Genomic DNA, 22,116 nt, shown 5'->3' with positions numbered 1-22,116 from the left:
CTAGAATGTATAACTCTAAATGCTGTTATTCTTAAATATTTCCTGAAATAATGCAGAGATAGACTTGATTGAGGTTGTTTCATAAATTGTGTTTAAGTAGAATTTGAATTCATGGGACTAATTATAGTGTTCTCTTTTGCATTAGTGACTGTTGTTTTCTCTTTAGTGAAGCCAATTAGCAGGAATCAATTGTAGTTATAAGTCACCTTGAGAGTATAGGACAAGGCTGCTATATTTTCTTATGATTATAGGTTTTGTGACATCTTGGTAGGGAGATGACTGTTAAGGAGGAATTAATAATTTAATGTTCAACCACTAGGTATAGCTTCACTGCATTCAGCATTTTCTTTTTATTTAACTTGAGGCTAGTATCCTTTAGGGTCATTATGTTTCCAATCTTACCCTTTTACCCATTGTCAAATGCGTCACGTATATTCCTCACCCCGTCCAAAAGAAAAGTCTTTAAAAATAAACATTTTTATTTTTTAATGTGAATTCTAAAGATATTTAATAAGCCGGTGAAGTTCCTTTTTTCTTCTCCTTCAGTCCCATTTCCTCCTCTAGTGACAAGCATTATTAAGTTGTTAGAAGCCTTCTTTTTCTATAATTTTACATACACCAGTCACTCCATGTGGATACGTATTTTTTATCTAAATGGTACCATGCTGTAAATACTATTCTCTGAGTTTTTTCCTCACACATATATCTATGTCAGTACATAAAGAGCTACCTTATTCTTCAGTTATGTGGTATCCCATAGTATATATTTATCATGATTTATACAGTCTGCTGTTGGTGGACATGGATGTCCACAGTTCAAAACAATGCTTAATTAAATTGTTTTGATTTTTAGGCACAAATGTAAATGCTCGTATAATGCGTATTTCTAAAAGCGAAATTGCTAGGTCAAAAGGTATATGTGCTTAAATTATGATAGGCTGTCAAATTGTGTCTCTGAAAAGCCATACCAGTTAACATTTTTACGAAGAGCTACCCTGAAGGTTGATCTGTTTTCTTTAGGCTTGTTTAAGCACAAGTGTTTCTCAGAACACCACTTTATTTGTACCCCTTAGGTTTTCATGTGTAGTATTCATTTTGTGAGTATTTGAGTAATTTTTCAGATAAGAGGAGTTGAGGGGAGTTGATGTTTTATATCTAAGTGAACATGTGGATTGTGATATTCTTTTGTTGTTAACTTCTAACTTCACTGCATTGTAGTGAGAATATGATCTGTAGATTTCTGTGTTTTTCAGTATTGGTTTTCTTTGTAGCCAAATATGTGATCACATTATATAAGTATTCAGTAGGTATTTGAAAAATATGTTTATGCTCTGGATAAGAAGTTTTTAGTTTATTTATTTATTTATTTTTTAGATTTTTTGTTTATTTTTAGACAGAGGGGAAGGAAGGGAGAAAGAGAAGGAGTGAAGTATCAGTGTGTGATTGCCTCTCACCTACTCAGGACCTGGTCTGCAACCCAGGCATGTGCCCTAGACCTGGAATTGAACCAGCAACACTTTGGTTCGCACGTGGCACTCAGTCCACTGAGCCACACTGGCCAGGACTACCATCCTAAACATACCTAAATATAGAGCTCACAGCATTTACTTACTTATTTATCTCCCCTAGTGGTCTCAGAGTTCCATTAAGTTTGAAATTCTTATGTACCTTTATAATCCCTGTGCCTAGAACATAGTAGGTGTTTAATAAATACTTACTGAATTATATTTCATGCAAAGTATACAGTATTTCACATTGCTTTCTAAGGATACTTTATATTCAGAATTTGGCATTGTTTTTAGTTTTCAATGTAATCCTACATTATTTATCAGGGCAAATAAAAGAAAAATTATCACTAGAGGAAATCCTTACTAGTTAAATGTTGATGATTTCTTCTGTACAAATGGGACCCTACTTGTGAATTATTGATTGTGATCTTGTGTGTGATAAGGACATTCCACTTATTTTATGCATTCATTGGTTGCTTCTCATATCTGCCCTGACTGCAGATTGAACCTGCAACCTTGGCATATCAAAATGATGTTCTAACCAGCTGAGCAACATGTCCAGGGCTTATGTTGTGTTTTCTTTGATAGAGGTCACCTAGCTAACAAGTAGTCATAGTTCACATGGTAAATTCGTTTAAAACAGCATAAAATATAAGCTGGTGAAATAGGGAGCTTATTTCCCTTTAAATTGCAGATTAGCTGATTCTTTCCATATACTCACTACTTGTTCTGACATGCTTTTAGCCTCCAGAGCTTATGGTAAAATTTCTTGAAATTTTTTATTTTGATTTTAAGCAAGATGAACTATCTTTTGTTGCTACAATTACCCTTCAGGAGTACTAAATCAGAATTGGATCTTAAAGCTCAAACCAATAATTTCAGTATGAGTTGTCTAGGAATGGACAAAAGTTAGTTTATTTAGAAACCACGTGACATATCGAAGTTGGTCATAGCTAGGTTTTAGATCAGAGTTTATAAACTCCTATTTTATACAGTGAATGTCAAGAGTTTAAATTCAGGAGAAGAAAATGTATGGGGGGAAAATATCAGTGAAAGTATGGTTAGGTGTTTTCTGATTTTTACTGAGTATAAAAAAGCAGACAACATTTATAAGTTTTATAATAGTATGAGGTACGTGCCATTTAGAATTAAGGGAGAAATCTTGATCATTATTCTCAGAAAGATAATTGATTTTTTTTAAAAAGCAAATAGTTTTGTTCTTAAATATGAAAATCATGAATCTAAGTTCTCTAGAGTCAGATCTATACTAAATTTTATTATGTATTTTCATTATATATTTTATTTACTAACTATAAAATTACTTATTTAAATTCTTGTGAGCAGTTGTTGAAGGGTTGAAGGCAACTTGGTAAACATAAAAACATACAAATAATTACAATATTCTATTTTTTCCCTTATGGTAGTAAAAAAAGAAAGAGGTATTAGTTGTCTATGACAATATGATTTCTAAATAGGGAATTTACACCTATCTCCTTTTAAAACTTAATTGACAAAATTGATCAAATTCCTTTCCAAGGTAGTTATGGTAGTAAAGATCAAATAGCCTCAAATAGAAATGCTAACAATTCTAGGAGCTTAAAAGTTGATTTTGGTTAGTATTTAGGGAACATTTTCAAATTTTAATTTTTTGTGTGATTATGTTTTTAAAATAACCATGTTTGAAGCAGTTTTATTGAAAAATCATTTTTATGAGTAAGAGAGCTAAAATCTCCTTGTTTGGACTAATTGGACAGGAAGTTTTCTGAATTTAAAACCTGAGAATTTGCCCTGGGTGGGGTGGCTCAGTGGAGTGCCGGCCTGAGCACTGAAAGGTTGTCAGTTCAATTCCCAGTCAGGGCACACGCCTGGGTTGCCAATGAGGTCCTCAGTTGACATTTGGGGGCATGCAAGAGGCAACCAGTCAATATTTCTCTCGCATGTCACATTGATGTTTCTCTCCCCCCACTTTTTCCTTCTCTTCTCCTCTCTCTAAAACAAATAAAAGCTTTTAAAAAAACCTTGAGTACTCAATGAAATATTTCGTACTAGATGCTAATTGTTATTTCCTTTAGTCTTCACTACTCAATAATTAGCATCTTCTTCATTTTGCTGATAAAACTGAAGTGAAGAGGTTGCATAAATGGTAGAGGTGGTATATCTGTTAAGTGGAAAAGCTAGAATTTTTGAACCAGAGTATTTCTGAAGTTTTTAAAAGTTTATCCTAATATAAACTCTAGGGAACTTATATGAAGTAGGTAAAAATGTTAGGAATTTACTACTACTGTTCTGTGAATACCTGTACCTAAATTTCTTTCCCTAAATACTTTAGCCATTTTTATTACTGTAGGGGGGAAATTCTCAGAAGGAAGTATATTGGATGGACTTCGTCTAAGTTTTAACACCAAAATGCTGCATTACCTTGGGTAAATCACTTAACATCCCTGAGATTTTTGTTTAATTTTTTAAAAAACATTTTTATTTTTAGAGAGGGGAAGAGAGGAAGAAAGTGAGAGAGGGAAACATCAATGTGTGAGAGAAACATTGATTGACTGATTAGTTGCATCTCCCCACCCCACAACCCAGGCATGTGCCCTGACCTGGTATGGAACCAGCAACCTTTTGGTTCACCAGACAAGGCCCAGCCCACTGAGCCACACCAGTCAGGGCTTTTCCCTCAGTAGTAAATAACTGTCTCAAAGGATTGTTTTGCAGGTACAATGAAAACACTGCCCTAGGAAAGATACTGTAAACCAGTAGGTGGAATTGGGTATAGAGTCATTTACTCCACATTATAAGAAAGATCACATCCTTTCAAATTTAACATCAAAAATATTTTCATCAGTACCTAAAGTTTTTATTTGTGCTTCTAAATGAAAATATTGTAGATATTTCTGATTATCTGCAAATGCTTGGGTTTTATCCTAGTCTTTCCTCCTTTATTTTGGTTGTAAGAGTTAAGAAAGAAGCAGGTATAAAGAACTATAATGTACTTTCCTGTGACTTAGAAAGTTCTGAAATGTTTACATATAGGAAATAGCTGATATCCCCTCATTCAAAGGGGACAAGCCCCAGACCACCTAGAATTGTTCTTACCTTCTTGAGAACCAGTATGAAAACTCAACCTAGATATAGAAATAGTAAGGTTAATATTGTGAAATCAGTTATTTAGGTGAGAGACTATTAAACTACCTAGCAATAACTAGATTATTTAATCCTGTGCCATATTCATAGATAATTATATTTATGATATGATCATATGTTATAGTATGATTTACAATTTATTTTAACCTTGTATTATATATATTCTGAAGCTATCTATATTTTGATATAAATTAACAGCGTATGGTGCAATATATTAGACTTGACTTGAGGGTTAAGAAGACTACATGATTCATTTCTACCCCCTGCCTCAAGCAGAAGCAGTATAAAAAGTAATTGCTTATAATTTTTTTGAGTCCAGTTTATAGAGAGGCATACTTTATACTTAGGCTGTATGGTATGTGGTTGGATAAATTATAATTCTTTTTTGTGGTTCATTTTATTAATTTTTCTTTTTATCAGCAGATAATTATTTTTCATAGTTGTATGATTCTTTGCTTTGGTCATTCATTAATTATTACATTTATATTTGTTTTATCTCACTAAACCAATAATATATAATCCAGTGTTTCCTTTATGACTAACTTTCACCTCTAGCAATATATTACTGATAAAATGGAGGCTATTGCATCAGATATATTACACTTAAAGAACACAGATTGTAAAAGTATAAAGCTAAAAGTAATCCTTGGAAACATGTGTCTAATTTGATAAGAAAATGAGGACAAAGAGCATAGTCTAATGGGAAGTCTTTATAGTATATTTTTTAATCTCACTTTCTTGCCCCACCAAAAAGTGCTTGCATTAGAGCAGGTTTGATTATAGGATTGGATGAACACTAAAGTCAACATGGCTGGCTTTAACAGACTTTTCCCCCCTGTTTCTTTTAGGTGAATCTGGATTGGGAAAGTCAACGCTAATCAACTCATTGTTCCTCACAGATTTGTATTCTCCAGAGTATCCAGGTCCTTCCCATAGAATAAAAAAGACTGTGCAGGTAGGTATGTTAGTATTTTAATTGATGATAAGTTGGAATAATGTTAGCACAGAAAAATCACACATTATAACTTTTATCAAGCTTCCCTAGAGATAGGTTTCAAAGTTTCAAACTCCTCTGCTAGTGTAAAGTGGTAAACTTATTGATAAGAAAGAAAGAAATGCAGCCAATCAGAGGAGTTATGTTGAATAAAAACCTTCTAAATTTGTCCTGAAGACCCTAATAGAGATTGCACTGTAGTAATTATATGAGTAAATAATACTCCTAGAGTTACACTGTCTTTAGTAATTTATCTACTTGCTATATGTGGCTATTTAAATTTCAATGAATTAAAGTGAATGAAAGTAAAAATTCATTTTTTACCCTTGTGACATCGTCCCATAAACTGAAGGTTGTGGGTTCAGTTCCTAGTTAGGGCACATGCCTGAGTTGTAGGTTCAGTCCCCATTGGGGTGCATGCAAGAAGCGACCAATCCATGTTTCTTTCTCACATTGATGTCTCTCTTCCCTTCACCTCTCTCTAAAATCAATAAGCATGTCCACAGGTGAGGATAAAAAAAGATTGTTTCTCAGTTGCAGCAGTCACATTTCAAGTGCCCAGTAGCTGTATGTGGCTGATGGCTATTATTTGGGCAGGCAGTGCATATATATTTTCACCATTGCAGAAAGTTCTGTTGGACAGCAGCATAGAGAAAACAGGACTCTTGGGAAAGCCATTATTTAATTACAGTGTTCTATGCTAGTCGGTAACGTACTACTGCATAGTGGTTGAATGGCAGTAGCAATTTGTTAAGGCTCCCAAGCTATGTATGGTCTGATTCAGTACTTTTCAATCTTTCATGTGCAATTAGATCGCTTGGGGGGCTTGGTAAAATTTAGTTTCTGTTTTAGTAGATCTGAGGTGGACTGAAATTCTGCATTTCTCACACAGTGCCAGATGATGGCTGTTCTGCTGGCCCATAGACCATACTTCATACAGACTCTAGATCTTCATCGTCCAGTACAGTAGCTGGTAGCCGCATGAGGCTGTTGAGCATAAAATACGGGTAGTCCAGATTGAGGTTTTATGCAAGTATAAACTACACCTCTGATTTTGAAGTGGATGGATTTCCTCCTTTTTTAAATACTCTTTTTTAGTATGTAGAAAAAGAATGTAAAGCTGGGGGCAACCAACATGTGGGCCACAAGCTGCATGCAGTCCAGGATGGCTGTGAGTGGAGCCATAAATTTGTGAATGAAGACACAGAATCATAAATTTACTTACAACATTATGAGATTTTTTTCGTGATTATGTGTCACATTGTATTTCATGTGTGGCCCAAGACAACTCTTCTTCTTCCAGGTGGTGCAGAGATGCCAAAAGGTTGGATACCCCTGGTGTAAAGTGTCTAATCATTTTTCTTATATAGGTTGCATTTTGTGGGGGTGCTCTGCCTGCATGCCCACCACCACCACGGATAAGAATAAGTCTACCAAGCCATGATCTGCATGGGGAGGAAAGGTGGCCAAACTCTCAAGGGAGAAGGGCTAGGAGCCTGTTCCTCGATGGGCTTTTTATTGGGTTTATTTGCATAGGAATACAGAGAGTATACATAAAGCTCATCAGTCATTGTCAGGCAGAAATGATTAAACAATAGATAACATTTGAAGGACTTACTGAGAGTCAGGGTCAGATAGCCAAAGGGCCATGAAACTTTGGAGAAACAAAGTAATTTCCTGCTTGGACCCTTATCATTTAAATTGAAGGCATTAGCAAAGCAGGTTTCACAGGATTTTATGCATTCTTTCTTAGGCCTGATGTCCCCCCAGGGAACTAGCTCTTTCCAGAGCAGGGCGGCACCCACCTTTGGCATTGTTTTAGGCTTAAGTCAGGCAGGGGAAGTAAGGCAGCCAAGAGATTAGGAGGCTTCTTTCGAACAGAATGAGGATTCAGGCTATGTCAAAGCCGAGGGGCCAGGGTCCATCACCCGCTTTTTCTAAAGCCCCCCAAGTCCTTCCCTGAGAGCCCCTTTGTGACCGTGCCTGTCTTAGATCACCCCTCCCTTGAGTAATCTTACCTGTCATTGGCTGACTGGTCATCCACTGGGGGTCAGATAGGGTGAGGTAAAGTAGACAGAGGCAGAGCCCCTGCCAGGGAGATAAGTTTTGTCTCCTTAGTGGCTTACGGTCCCAAGGTCTCTCATTCAGCCTTACCCATCAGGGGTTACAGCTTCTGAAACCAGACAGAGCGGTTCCAAGTAACATTTTACAATGATGACATTTTGGTTATATTGGGTTAATAAAATGCATTAATCTTACCTGTTATTTTTAATGTGGCTACTGAAATTTTTTAAATTACTTTTGTGGCTTACATTACATTACATTACATTTTTGTTGGGTAGCAATGCTCATTGAAAAAATTGTTGGTAGAATGAAGCAGCACCTAAGCAGAGAGGAGGGGTATGAACAGTTGTAGCTGGAGGAGGCTTTACTGAAGTAGTGATGCTGAAGCAGGATTTGAAGGGTTGGCGGAGATTATCCTTGTGCACAAGATGGAAGGACAGTGGAAATTTTAGGCAGAAACATGAGGTCTATCTGGAAGAAGTCCAGCCATTGTTAATATAATGAAAATGGTTTGTGCCACATCAGTGTAACCTGGCAGGCAGGGAGAGTGGACTGGAATGCACATGCATGAACAATGACTAGTTCACTTGTACTGGTCACGGGGGCAGTAGATGCCTTTGAGTGAGCATGTGTACTGTGTGGGTGTCACATGCAAAATGATTGAACAAATAGAGCAATGAATCTATTAAGATTTTGTATTAAGCTGGAACATTCCTCTGCAGGAACTATTCGGATGATTCAGAAGGCCACAGTTATGGGCAGCTGGTGGTTGGTAGCCTCATGATAATGCGCCTGCTTATGCTTCCCATCTCATGCAAATTCGTTTTGGCAAAACATCAAGTGACCCAGGTGACTCAGCCCCGCTATAGCCCAGATTTGGCTCCTTGCAACTCCTGGCTTTTTCCAAAACTAAAATCACCTTTGAAAGGGAAGAGATTTCAGACCCTTGATGAAATTCAGGAAAATAGGAGGGGGCAGCTGATGGCGATTGGGAGAACTTTGTGAGGTCCCAGAGTGCCTACTTTGAAGGGGCCTGAGGCATCATTGTCCTATGTACAATGTTTCTTTTACCTTGTATCATCTTTAATAAAAGTCTCTTATTTTTCATATTACATGCTGGATACCTTCAGGACAGACCTCATATATCAAACTGCAAGATGTAGTGTAGAAGTTAGATCCCCGAGAAGTAATTGTGACTTGACTATTTTATTTCTCCTATTTAAACGTTTTTTTCTGTTTAGGAGTATTTTTATATCCTTCATAGAGCATCAGATTTCAAAATACCTGCAAAAGTGTATTCTAAAAACTTACTACTACATTGCTTATTTTATTTTGTGATCACTCTAGGCAAGAATTTAAACCTTTTTTTAAATCCTTACCTGAGGATATGTTTTATTGATTTTAGAGAGGGACAGGGCGAGAGAGAGAAACAGAGAAGCACTGATGTGAAAGAGAAACATTGATTGGTTGCTTCTTGTACACACCCTGACCAGGGATTGAACCCACCATCTAAGAATGTGCCCTGACTGAGAATTGAACCCACCAACTTCTGGTGTACGGGCTGATGCCACAACCAGTTGAGCCACCCAGCCAGAGCTAAATGGAATAGTTTTTAATTTGAGGACCTCATTTTCACTTTGCCTTGAGCAACATTTTTAAAAATGTAATTTTTTAAAAATATTGTATTTATTTATCTTTAGAGGGGAAGGAAAGGAGAGAGGAAGAGAAACACACATATAATGTATGGTTGCTTCTTGTGCATCCCCTGCTGGGAACTGGCCCGCAACCCAGGCATGTGCCCTGAGACTGGGAATCGAACCGCGATCGTCCGGTTCACAGGCCCGCGCTCAATCCACTGAGCTACACCATCCAGGGCTAAAAATGTAATATTTATTGCTGTATACATTGGATACTGACAGACACAAATTTAAGTAGAACTAGATGAATTTTTGTATGTATTTTTATGTCCAGGTAACCACCATTCAGATAAAGATACACATTTCTAACATCCAGAAGGCTTCCTTATGTCTGCTCTTACATTCAGTATTACACACATCTCTAAGTAATACCTTTTTGACTTTTCTCTATATAGATGTTCTTGTTCATACCACTTGTTTAAATATACTCTTTGTGTCCAGTTTCTTTCACTGAAGGTTATGCCTGTGATATTTATTCATGTTGCATACCAGTAGTTTCTCATTGCTATATAATTTTCCATTATAGGTATATATCTTAGCGTATTCTTTCTATTGTAGATGCGCATTTGGATTTTCAGTGTTTGACAAATATGTACTGGGTCTGGCAGAAGTAATGCCTGCTTGAGTGTGGTTGGTAGGGTAATAACATGCGTGTGATAATTTATAATTTGAATTTGAAAATTTCACTTAAAATGTCATATGGTATCATTGAGGGTGATATTGTTATATTACAAAATTACATGCTTATGATTTTGTAATAAAATATTTTAGAAAAAAGGGGCATTATTTGTGCTGGACTATGTATATTCTTCTGTGCATCTTTTGGTGGACATAGGCACTCATTTCTCTTATGAATGTGTGTGCATGCACACACACAAAAGTATTTCATTGTTTCTTTTTCTTATTTCTTACATGATTGGACATGTCTTTTATACTCAACTAAGTGCTCAGATATCATTGAAGTGCTTTGACCATCTTAATATTTTCAGTCTTTTCCTCCTGACCTGGAAGAGTTATTTATCTAGATAATGGTTCCTTACATTTTAGAAGTTGCAGATAATTTCTTCCAAGGCTATGTCTGTTAAAGTCATTGGGAGAGGCTCCCAATTTAAGTTGTTAGAATTCTTTTCTCACTGGCCTATCTCCAGAATAACCAAGTCTAAACTCATTTGACCCTTCTTTAAGGTTTTACTTCAACAGTGTCCTCTTTTATTGTGATTATCTCCCTGACTCTTCCTTTTTAGAAACAAAGAAGTAATTAGGGCTGAGAGTATCTCTAGTAAGATTTTTAAGGTAAAGGCCTGTACACTACTGTTAAATTTCCCCCTTTTTGCCCAAAGTAAGACTTACAGAATCTCAGAATTGAATTGATCCTGATTTTAGAATCCCAGAGAAGTCCTGTTTTCCTCCAAGGAACACCATGGAGGTATTCCTTGATATACTGAAACAAGTTGAAGATCATTAAAATTCTTTCCCCACTTAACCTAGGAAAGAACACAACTTGTTCCAAGTCATTCAGTGTCGTTAGATAATAAAGTGCAATTTTCTTTTGCAGTTGATTGCCTCTTCTCCAAGCCCAGTAATCTATCAGATGATCTGCTCTTGGACACTCATAAATTCTCTCAGTAGAGAATGGTCAGAAATATTATATTTCAGCCCAGACATATCAGATCAGGAAAAGCATACAGTCCTAAATTTCACAAGGCAAATGTTTGCAATTTTTCTGACCTGAAATCATTCTGAACACTTCCAACTGTTAAGAGAGAGAGAGAGAGGAGGAAAGAAAAATCCTATGATATGGCAAGATAGGGAGTGAAATTTTAATACAGACCACCAGTTTCATAATCTTCTCCCTGAGAACTGTTTACATACAAGATACGTTTTTAAGACGTGTCTTAAAAAGAAATTCCTGTACAGTCACACTCTTAGAAGGAAGATGAAGCAGTCTACACTGAACAGAGAGATGATTCTGGGCTTCCTGTTATATACAAGTGCTTCTGATTCAAGTGAAGTTTTCAGTGTTAGATAGAAGTCTCTGAGATAATTCCCACCTATCTTGGGCCTCATGACCACAAGCTATGTGTTTCCCAATGTGAGCTGATGCTGTCGTCCCACAGTTCTTTATACTAGCAGTTCTCAAACTTGAGTGTGCTTTACAGTTACCTGGAAGGCTTACTAAAACAGATTGCTTAGTCAAGAGTTTGCTATTTAGTGGGTTTGAGGTGGGGCCCAAAGAATTTGCGTTTCTAATAAGTTCCCAGACTATGCAGATGCTAGTCTGGGTACTGCACTTTGAGAACCACTGCTCCATGGTGTTTCTGGCCTACTACAAACTGCTTTCATCCTATCTCTGTGAGAAAGACTAAGAGAATGAACTGTTTTTCCTTAGTGTTTTGAGAATATTTCAAATTAAATGGAGTAGCATCATGTTACTTCTCTTTATATATATAAAATACATGTGCATGTGTGTTTTCTCCAACAGGCTGATTAAAACGAAATGATAGAAACATTTGAACACTTAAGTTCCACTTTATGTTCCAACCTCAAAGATTAACAGTATTTTTAAGAAAAATATTTTTATGTATGACAGCAAGTTTTATTATTTTGTTATATTTAAAGATTTTTAAATCATACTTCATGTCAGTGAAAGGTTGCCAACTGTCTGCTAGGGAAGAGCTGCTCATTTTTCCAAGACTAAATCCATTTTAATTTCCTTTGTGAAATGATAGTATTAGATTTTTGTTTAGGTTCTTAGTTGGGAACCTTATGTTGATTACCTTTAAAATTTTTTTCCTTGGTCAGTGAAGTCCTTCCTGTCAGTCACTATTGTAGGTTAATCCTGTTGATGTTTCTCCAATTTTGGTGTTTCTTTTGAACTGGTCAGTCACAGAACAGACATTTGAGTACTTGTTTTTTACCAGGTTTTGCGGCTACGGTGATGATGATCACAGAATTCTTAATCATCTTACAACCAAGTAAAGAACATAGCAAATAATTGTAATTTAGTGAGAAAGATGCTGCTGTGAGGTGCTATAAAGGTGACCTTGGCCAGGTCGATTTCAGTGAAGTAGTAGGAATGGGGGGCAAGCTGGCAGTGGATTGAAAAGTGAAGATGGGAGAGCTGTAAAGGAAGGGATGAAATGGAATACCCAGAGGTTGGGTGTAGGGGACTGAGAGAGTCGATTGATTTTTATTTCCAAAAATGATGAGAGTGTTTATGTGCTGTGCACAGTCTCTAAGGCATGAGAGATTGACAATACAGGGGAAGTGGTCTAGACATTTGTCAAGATGACTACAATGAAAAGGGATCACCAGATCCCAGCACAGAAAGGAGACAGGGGATTGAGGTACAGTGGTTCAGAGAGTAGAAGGCGAAATTAGAATCTTTAGAGCAACCTCTCAATAAACTAGTTCTGGGAGTTGATGAGAGCAAAGTAGTCTTAAGACCTGACTGTTCTATTGGTCATTGCTTCTTTTAGTTTCTTGTGGAACATATTGAAGTATTTAAGATGATGTTTGTCTTTTAAGCCATTAAATAATTAACATAGTTTTTGTGTTAGAGCCAAATGAAATGTCTCAGGCTTAGGATGTTGAAGTTTCAGCAGAGCTTTGGCTGTTATGCTGAGGAAGTGTTGGTAGAGAGAAGCTACTGATAGAAAATTCTAACCCTCTCCTCAAAATGTAATACAATTAATTAAGTAACATTTTTACTTACCTAACAAATGGCTCTTAAATATTAGGTTAGGAAATTTTATTGTATTTAACAGTCAAAAGAACTGAAACAGTATAAACATGGACAGTTTGACTTTCCCCTCAGATTGAAAAATGAAACAATGTTAGAAAATAGTGCCTCGGATTTCTGGAATCTAGGAATCCAAAAGTGGCCTGAATAAATTAATTATACGTAAACAATATAAGGACTTCAGTCTTATTTTTCAGAGAGAAACAGCTGAAAATGCCTTTGATTCATTCCTTCAGTGTTAAATTATGAGTTTAATCTTCAAGAGCTCGGAGTGATGCCATAAAATATGCTGATGTGACCTGCTTAAGTAAAGTGCATGGGAAAGTGGCCATTTGGAATAGATTTGTTAAGAAAAGTTTGAAATTCCTGGACTTGAACTGATTTGTTTTCCATGGATCCCATGAGGATACTTGCAGAATCAGATGATAGGATACAGTTGGATCCTGTGAAGGGCACTCGTTTACAGTTATGTTTTCTGGATTTCTTCCATATGTTGCCGTTGTCTTTGTATTTGACCGTGTATGGATACACAGAATTTCACAGGCCAGAGAAAAAAAGAAGCTTCATAAACAGACTTTTTAAAATATGTAAGATATAGATATATTTATTTTCTTATCATGTAAATAAACTAACTTTATAGAATAAAAATAAGGAAACAAAGCTCTTAAAATTTAAGCTGTTAGTATGCATAATTAATATACAGTTTATTTCTAAAGGTAGAAATGGGTTTTGTTTAGTTATAAGAGAACCAGAAATGGTTTGAAGTAAAATTAGGAGATGATTCATATGGAAAATTTTTGCATCAGTTTCTAGTATATAGTATTGTCACTTAAAAGAATTTGGGTAAAAGGATGGTGTGATTACTTTGGATATTTCTGCTTCAAGACAGTTCCCATAAGTGAATGATCTGTTTTTATGAAGGAGATGGAGATAAATTCAAGATATATCCAGTTGCTAGATTTGATCAAATAGCCCTTTTATTTTTATTTTTTTGAAGATTTTTATTTCTTTGTAGAGTGAGGGGAAAGGAGGGAGTAAGAGAGGGAGAGAAACATCAGTGTAAGAGGGAAATATTGATGTAAGAGAGAAACATAGATGTAAGAGAGAAACATCCATCTGCTGCCTCTTGCATGTATACCACCTGGGGACCAAATCCACAACCCAGGCATGTGCCCTTACCAGGAATCAAACTGTTGACCCTTCACTCTGTGAGATGATGCCACACCAGCCATGGCCAGGTCTTCTTTAAAAAAAAAAGATGTAATTGACATATAACCAGATTGTCCTTTGACTAGAGGACCACCAGGTATATGAAATGTGAACTTAACTCACATGAGATAATATAACTTAAAGGTGTTTTGTTTTTAGTTTTGATCACGTAACACTGATGAGTCTGATTATTTTCTCAGTTATTTTGCCTCCTTTATATTATTAGAGTAACCTGGTATCAGACAAGCTGTATTATCTTGGCCCTATGGTATTAAACAGTGGTTTCCCAAGTGACGATGTCATCCATCATCAGTACTGAAGATGACCAAAAAAAATTAGAGCCTTTATTTTTTGATATTTACTTTTTTAATCTACAGAGAAATTAATACTTACTAATATTTAATGTTTGGATTGTCAATAATTGTCAATATTTACTTGGTAGATAAATAAATATATTTGGTATGTCCAAATTTTTCACTGAGAGTTTATACCAGGATTAGAACAGTCTAAGAGATAAGACCTTTGCCTTTATCTGTCTAAAATATTAGAAGCTCCTCCATGGACTTGCATATCCAAATCTCAGAAAACGTTTTCAGTTTTAACAAGATTCTTTTTTAACAGAATAACTTTTGATTGCTGTAGACCGGCATTGTCCAATTTAGTAGTCACTAAGCCACATGTGGCTGTTTAAATTTAAATTAATTAATATTAAATGAAATTAAACATTTCATTCCTCAGTTAGTCTGATCACATTCCAAGTGCTAAGTAGCCACATGGGCAAGCAACCACTGTATTGGACAGAGTAGATTTAGAACATTTCCACCATTTCAGTTTTTTTTTAATAATGCTGCTACAGACTTTCTTGCTCAGCAATCTTAGTTTCATCCCCTCAGTCTCTTTGTGCAGCTAGAATCAGTAAGAAATGCCAAAAGAAAATGGAAAGACATCATCGTTTCTGTAATCTCTAAAGGAACACCAAACTTTTTTTACCCAGAAAATCAGTCATTTTTCCTTTCCCAACTCTTAATCAACATAAAAAATTGAAGTTGCTTTTTACATGTCCGTGATTACACTTTACCCTAAGTCTAGTAGTATTTTACTTAAGCTGTACTGTGTTATGGCACTTAATGCTCTTAAGTTTTAATATAATTCTTGTCTCTTATGTTAGCCTTTATGCATACCTGGAGGAGTCTCTAGTCTTAGTAAGCACTTGATATAAATGTACAATGAGTATACTTTTCTGGTTAAATCAGTGTTCACTTTATCTAATAGTAACATAGCATATGCTCAAGGTGAATAATTTATACATTCTGATACAGATCTTAGAGTTACAGAAAATCTTAGACTGTAGAAAGAACTGTTGTTATTGTTTAAATCCAATACTCTTTTTCAAGTAGAACATTTCTCCAAACTTTACAGGGAACTGATGATTTTTTTTTTAAGATTTTATTTATTTATCTTTAGAGAGGAAGGGAAGGAGAGAAGGAGAGAAATACCAACGTATGGTTGCCTCTCATGGGTCCCCTGCCGGGAACTGGCCTGCAACCCAGGCATGTGCCCTGAGTGGGGATCGAACTGCAATCATGTGGTTTGCAGGCCCGTGCTCAATCCACTGAGCTACACCAGCCAGGGCGGGAACTGATGATTTTAATTAGAGAATTTATAGGGTTTAACCCTACCAGAATACAGTTTTTTTAATGGCTGGACCTTTCCTGATTGTTTTGGCCTAAATGTATAATATCACATTTAAAAAGAGAACTGGATCTTAGTCATCACATAAACGCAAGTATAAATAATTATGGACATACTAAGAAAGATTTGGGGATGATAATAAGTTCATGTTAGTAATTGGTTTGGACCAAAGTAGATGGACTTATTCCAGGAAAACATTTATGGTAAGTGGTACATTAGACGTACTTGTCTACTTAATCACATTTACTGACTTCCTGAATCATTTAAGAACATTCTTTATTTGTATTATTAGATGTGTATTTTAGGTTATGTAAGTATTATGTAGCTTTAGTGATTATTACCATTTATCAGTTCCTTCTTTATATCAACTATAAGTTACAAACATACTATTTACATTGTGCTCTTCTTTCAAGTAACCAGGACTTATTTATTAAGTAATTTAATAAATAAGTAATTTATTTTAAAAATGTGGGGTGGGTAGATTTCATTTGCAAAAAGCTTCTTGATTGGTTTTGATTTATCTCATTACTGCTTACCTTGTAGGAAACCACAGGGGTAATGTTACGGTATTAATATCTGCACAAATTACTCTTACAGGTGGAACAATCCAAAGTTTTAATCAAAGAAGGTGGTGTTCAGTTGCTACTCACAATAGTTGATACCCCAGGATTTGGAGATGCAGTGGATAATAGTAATTGGTAAGAAGGGGATGTCATCGCTGCTTTCCATTGCATTTGGGGTTCAGGGTGTTTAGATGTCCTGTTTCACATTTTAAAATTTCACACCTTAGCAAAGGCCACTGAACTTTAAATGCTAAGACTTGGGTTCATACACCAACTTTTCCACTTAGTTGTCAATATTGCTTTACTTCTTTGAACTGATTTTCTTTTTTACAAAATGGAGATAATAACCTATCCTAGAATTACTCTAAAGAAAATTCTAAAACAATATATATACAAGAATTTTAAAACTTTTCTCCTCTACTATAATTTTATCCATTTGTATACATTATTTTCCGTCACATTCTAATTGCTCTCACATTCTGAATTTAGACCTTTGGTTTTCCATGTCATTAATGAAGAAAATGTCCATGATATTTTAGTTGGCAGTAATATCTTAGCATCTTATAAACAGTATTTAAATTTTCTTGAGTTTCACTTTTTTAAAGTAAATTTCTGTCAATTTTTAAAGTATCCAAGTTCATCATGAGGTTTCCATATTATTTAATCTTTTCATTTAAAATGTAAAATGCTTTCAATATATAATTTTTCATACTGCTAATTGTCTTAGCATTGATATACTTATTGGTACAAATAATATAATAATTTAGCTATGTTTTGACTCTAAACAATTTTCTTTTATTTGGAAAGTTTAGAAATAGTGAATAAAGATTTTTTTAACATTATTTATACCTGTTTTTAAGTCAGTGTAGGTAGAATAATTACTGGTTAGATCAGTTTGTCAATTTAAAACTATTGATTTTTGACCTTTAACAAAGTCATCATCAGTTGTGCATTTATACGTAGAACTACAACTTAATTTTTTTGTTTCTCTGCATTCTCTCTCTAGCTGGCAGCCTGTCATTGACTACATTGACAGTAAGTTTGAGGACTACCTAAATGCAGAATCTCGAGTGAACAGACGGCAGATGCCTGATAACAGGGTGCAGTGTTGTTTATACTTCATTGCTCCTTCAGGACACGGGTCAGTACCTTGATGCTTCTGATAACCTTTTGGTTTTGTTTATGACTCAGTTTTGGGTTTATATTTTAGTAATCCTTACTTTTCTGCTACAAATTTAAAACTATACCAGTTGTAAAGTCCCAAATTCCATGTAAAAATGGCTTATAAAAAAATCTTTTTAAGTCCTAGGTAAGCTAACAGTGATTTTTACTTCTTAGTTTCTCATGCATAAGGCTTTTTTACCTGCTTCATGGAATGTTTCAATCATGGTTAGGTCTCAGTGTGGCTAATTTAGCTTACTTTTTGTCTACTCTGTCACTAATCGAACCACTCAATAAGGAGAAACAACCATAACACTTACCTTAGATATATTCTAAGAAACCCCAAAGATATTATTTACAATAGATCTGCTAGAGAAAGTTACAGAAAAACCTAAGTACTAAAGTCTTCATGTGGCTTTTCTCTCTCCACTAAATCTGTTTGCCTTCTGTTTCACCTTAGTCATCAGAGTCACATTTTTTTTAAGTATCATATCATTAGTACTAACTTGCTTTTCAGGGGTTAAGAACTAGATATGTAGACGTTCATCTGGTGTGATTGTTCTGTCTGTTTGTAAGACCAGCCCGTTCTCACTTTCTTGTTTGTGCTTCCTCTGTCATTTTCAGTAGATATATGTGTCTTGGCAACTGCAGATGTTTGTGATTACTCTTCTTTAGTCTTTTCCTTTAAGTAAGTGACTTAACATAACTCAGTTACTTGATTATTGTAACCCCACCATTTCTTCACCAAATGGAACTGGACTGTTGCATATTATCAGACAATATAATCCGACGCCCAGGTTACAGCAGTGTGCACGGGTTCCTTCATAAAAGTCCCTTTTCTATTTCCTGCTGCTTTCTCCACCTTTCGCCCATTACTGCCGTCTTGGTTGAGCACGATCACTACATAAAGCCTTAATTATGTACTTTACCATTTTTTGCACTGTCAGATTATAGTGGTGCAAATGTTTATTTCATTTCTAATATTTGTCTACAGTGAATAAAGCACAAAATTTATCTCATCTCAAAAGGCTTTAAAAAAGTAATCTCAAAAATACAACACACGCCCTTGGCTGGTGTGGCTCGGTTGTAACATCATCCCTTAAACTGAAAGGTTGCGGGTTTAATCCCTGGTCAGGGCACATGCCTAGGTTGTGGGTTTGCCTTCCACATGCATCCAGTCAAGATGCATGTGGAAGGCAACTAATTGATGTCTCTCCCTCCTCCCCCCCCCCCCTGTCTCTAAAAGCAATGGGAAAAAAAATGTCCTTGGATGAGGATAGAAAAATAGAACACGCTGTATGGCCTTTTATGAGTTCTTGTTAGCTTCTCACTGAATTTATATATTTTTTAATTATTTTGGTTTAACTGGTTAGAGTTTTTTCCTGGACACCAACAAAGTAATATCTTAATCTGCAGTTAAGTCAATAGAAATTGGTCAGTTTATATCCACTTTTATTATTTTAGGTCTTTTGGACTCTCTCCAAGATTTAGTAATTCTCATGAAGTCACATTTCTTCTGTTCCCCAGGGGAAAATACATTTCTTAAAATTGCATGGGAAATAAGATATTTTTAAGCAAAAATTTTTGATATGATTCAAATGATGTGTAGTGGCTTTGGGCCATTTATTGTTTGTCACAAGGAATGGGAGTTCAAAATTTTTATTTCTGATGTGTAAAAATGTGCTTTTGAATAGTTTCTCAGCTTAACTATTTTTGAAAGTGGACCAAAGTTATGTCCATTTGTATGTGATACTATGTATTAAGTGAAGGAGTATAACTCTGAATTTTATGTTGAGGGTTGCAAATTGCCTGCTCATTATAGACTAAAATTCCAGGTAGTCTGATAGGTGAATGAGGGCCTTTCCATCTTTTATAGGTAGTCCCTGGATTGGATTTCTTTTTTAGTAAGATCCTATTTTTGAAGTAATTATAAATTGTTCCAGCATTGTCTTTTCAGTGACCCCACCTCACCCTACCAAGTGTCATCATTGAACACACAGGGTTAATTTATGATTTCAGCAATTGCTTCAATTTCTTTGTTCAGTTGTTGGTAATTACTATTAAAATAAACTGACTTGGACTTGTATTTTAAAATGGTGTTTTTTCCCTTTTGAATAGTTATTGCCACTTAAAATGTCACACAGTTTTATATAAGGTTTTTTATTTACATACATATATGTATGCATTATAAATATTTGTCATTTGCCCTTTATCAATTTTTTTTGTTGTTGTAGGCTTTGAGGTTAAATAGCCTTTTTCCTTTAATGTGGGTTTATCTTCTATAAATTCTTAAAGGACTTTCCATTGTTTAAAAACAACATTTAAAAACTAAACTTGTGGGAAAACATGAAATAGGACTAAATGGACAGAGGAAAAATTTCAAACAAAATAGTCTACATATGAACTAAATGTTTTTTGCTGTTGACAGTTTTGTAAGCTTCTGAAATTTAAATGCTAATTTAAAAGGGCAAAAGGATTTTATTGGGGCTTTTATAAAAGTTTTACCTTTTTTCTGAAGTTTAATTTTTTTTGAAGTTTAACTTTTAAGCTGATTTAAATGTCCTAATTTTTAAAGTGTAAAATGTTGTTTTATATTTTAAAAATTGACTTTCCCAACTTCCTTGTCATGGTTAATTTTGAGGGTCTTTCTCTTTAAAAATTGTAGTAATATAATAAACATGCAGAAAGTATTTTACTTTTAAATGTGAAATCTTGTTACCTTAGGTTTTAATTTTAATATTTTATATTAGATACTTTTAAGATGTATTAAAATTTTAATCAGCTGAATTCTTTTCTATCACTGGTTTAAGTAGGTGATGGTGATAGTAATTTTAATTTGTCATGAGTATAATCTGAAAAATGAACCATAAAAATGTAGACATCTAAGATTGTTTGGGTCATAGCTTTTGTATTTACTGTTGTATGAATGATTAATGAAAGTAAGCAAAACTTAAATGTTTTTCACAGATGGGTAGGTTCTTTCAGTTAGAGCTAGTAGGCAAGGGTGCTGTTTTGAAGATAATGTAGTGTTATTCCAGTCATACTTTTTGGTAGTGTGATCCCTATTCTCTGAATGCCAATATCAAATTCCAAAGGATTCAAGATAAGGAGAATTAGAGTAAGAGGTAGCTAACTTATTGCCCTCTCCTCTCCTGACCCCGTCTTTTGCCAGTTAGCATCACTACTTATAGGAGATACAATATTATTTGTTAGTAAAAGGAAGACCTCATTAATCTTTGGGCTCCAATCTTTTTTCTTTTCTTTCCTTCTCTGTCTCTCTGTCTGTCTGTCTCTCTCTCTCTCTCTCTCTCTCTCTCTCTCTCTCTCACTCTCACTCTCACTCTCACTCTCACAGACACACACACACACAGGTACTTTAAGAGAACCACATATATTTATGTGTATTTATATATTTTTATCTTTATTTTTAAATATTAGTAAAAGTTATGATTGGATCTTTATTTCCTTTTTCTCATGGTCTTATAAAAACTAAAGAATAACACTGCAGAATGATATTTTTATGCAAAATATTTTCATTATCTTGTTTACTTTTGTAGAATATTGATTTTTAGTCTATAGTATATTCTAGATGTGAGGAATATTTTTGGTTTTCATTTAGAGTTCTTCAAGGACATAAGGAAGTCACAGTAGTTTACTTTTTTGATCAGTAAATATTTGGGCACCTTCTCCAGTGTTGACACTGTACTAGGTGTCAGAGATACAGGTGAATGAGACAAAACCCTCGCTCTTGAGGATCTAGTGGGAGAACAGAAAATCTTTGGGACATTATGTTGTGACTCCTTAGAAAGGTACCTGCATAGTTTTAAGTTAGAGAAGGATTCCCAGATGAAATGAGAATTGAAGGCCAAGTCCTAAAGATGAATAGGAGTTAGGCAGACCCAGAAGGAGGAATGGGAATGGAGCATGCTTGCTTAAGGCCAGAAGTTAGAAGTTCAAAAAGGCTGGCATATTGGAAGTAGGAGATGGCAAAAGACCTGAAGGAATGCTAAGAGATGGGACTTCTGGAGAGGATGTGTCTTCTGAGGCCTGTAGGCCACAATAGCTAAGGAATCTGGGAAGGTTTCAGTCAGAATGATTTGATCAGATTTGGATTTTATTTTATTTTTGTTTATTTTTAATTATTTTTAAAATCAAGTTTCTTGGGGTGACACTGGTTAAAAAGATTGTAATAGGTTTTGAGTGTGCATTTCTATGATACATGATCTGTGTGCCCACCACCCAGAGTCAGATCATCTTCCAAGTTTGGATTTTAGAAAGCCTCTTCTGACTGTACTGTACATGGTTTGAAGGGAAACCAGATAGATTCCTGTAATCATCCATACCT

General features: G+C 35.2%; 1 protein-coding gene across 3 annotated transcripts in view; it reads left to right on the top strand.

Moving 5' to 3' along the window:
- The window catches only part of SEPTIN7 (septin 7), an 84,977-nt gene that overhangs the window by 38,405 nt on the left and 24,456 nt on the right, over positions 1-22,116 (top strand). For all 3 annotated transcript variants that reach the window (XM_037041148.1, XM_037041146.1, XM_037041147.1), the window contains 3 exons: positions 5,498-5,604; positions 16,645-16,745; positions 17,617-17,751. In XM_037041148.1, coding sequence (XP_036897043.1) covers positions 5,498-5,604; positions 16,645-16,745; positions 17,617-17,751 — 343 coding nt within the window. The remainder of the gene's footprint in view (positions 1-5,497; positions 5,605-16,644; positions 16,746-17,616; positions 17,752-22,116) is intronic.

Source organism: Sturnira hondurensis, unplaced genomic scaffold (genome assembly GCF_014824575.4).
Source record: "Sturnira hondurensis isolate 20B ecotype Veracruz unplaced genomic scaffold, ASM1482457v3 Scaffold0002840, whole genome shotgun sequence".
Lineage (NCBI taxonomy): Eukaryota > Metazoa > Chordata > Mammalia > Chiroptera > Phyllostomidae > Sturnira > Sturnira hondurensis.
The sequence above is the reverse complement of the archived record's forward strand: the minus strand, read 5'-3'. Positions and strand labels throughout refer to the sequence as shown.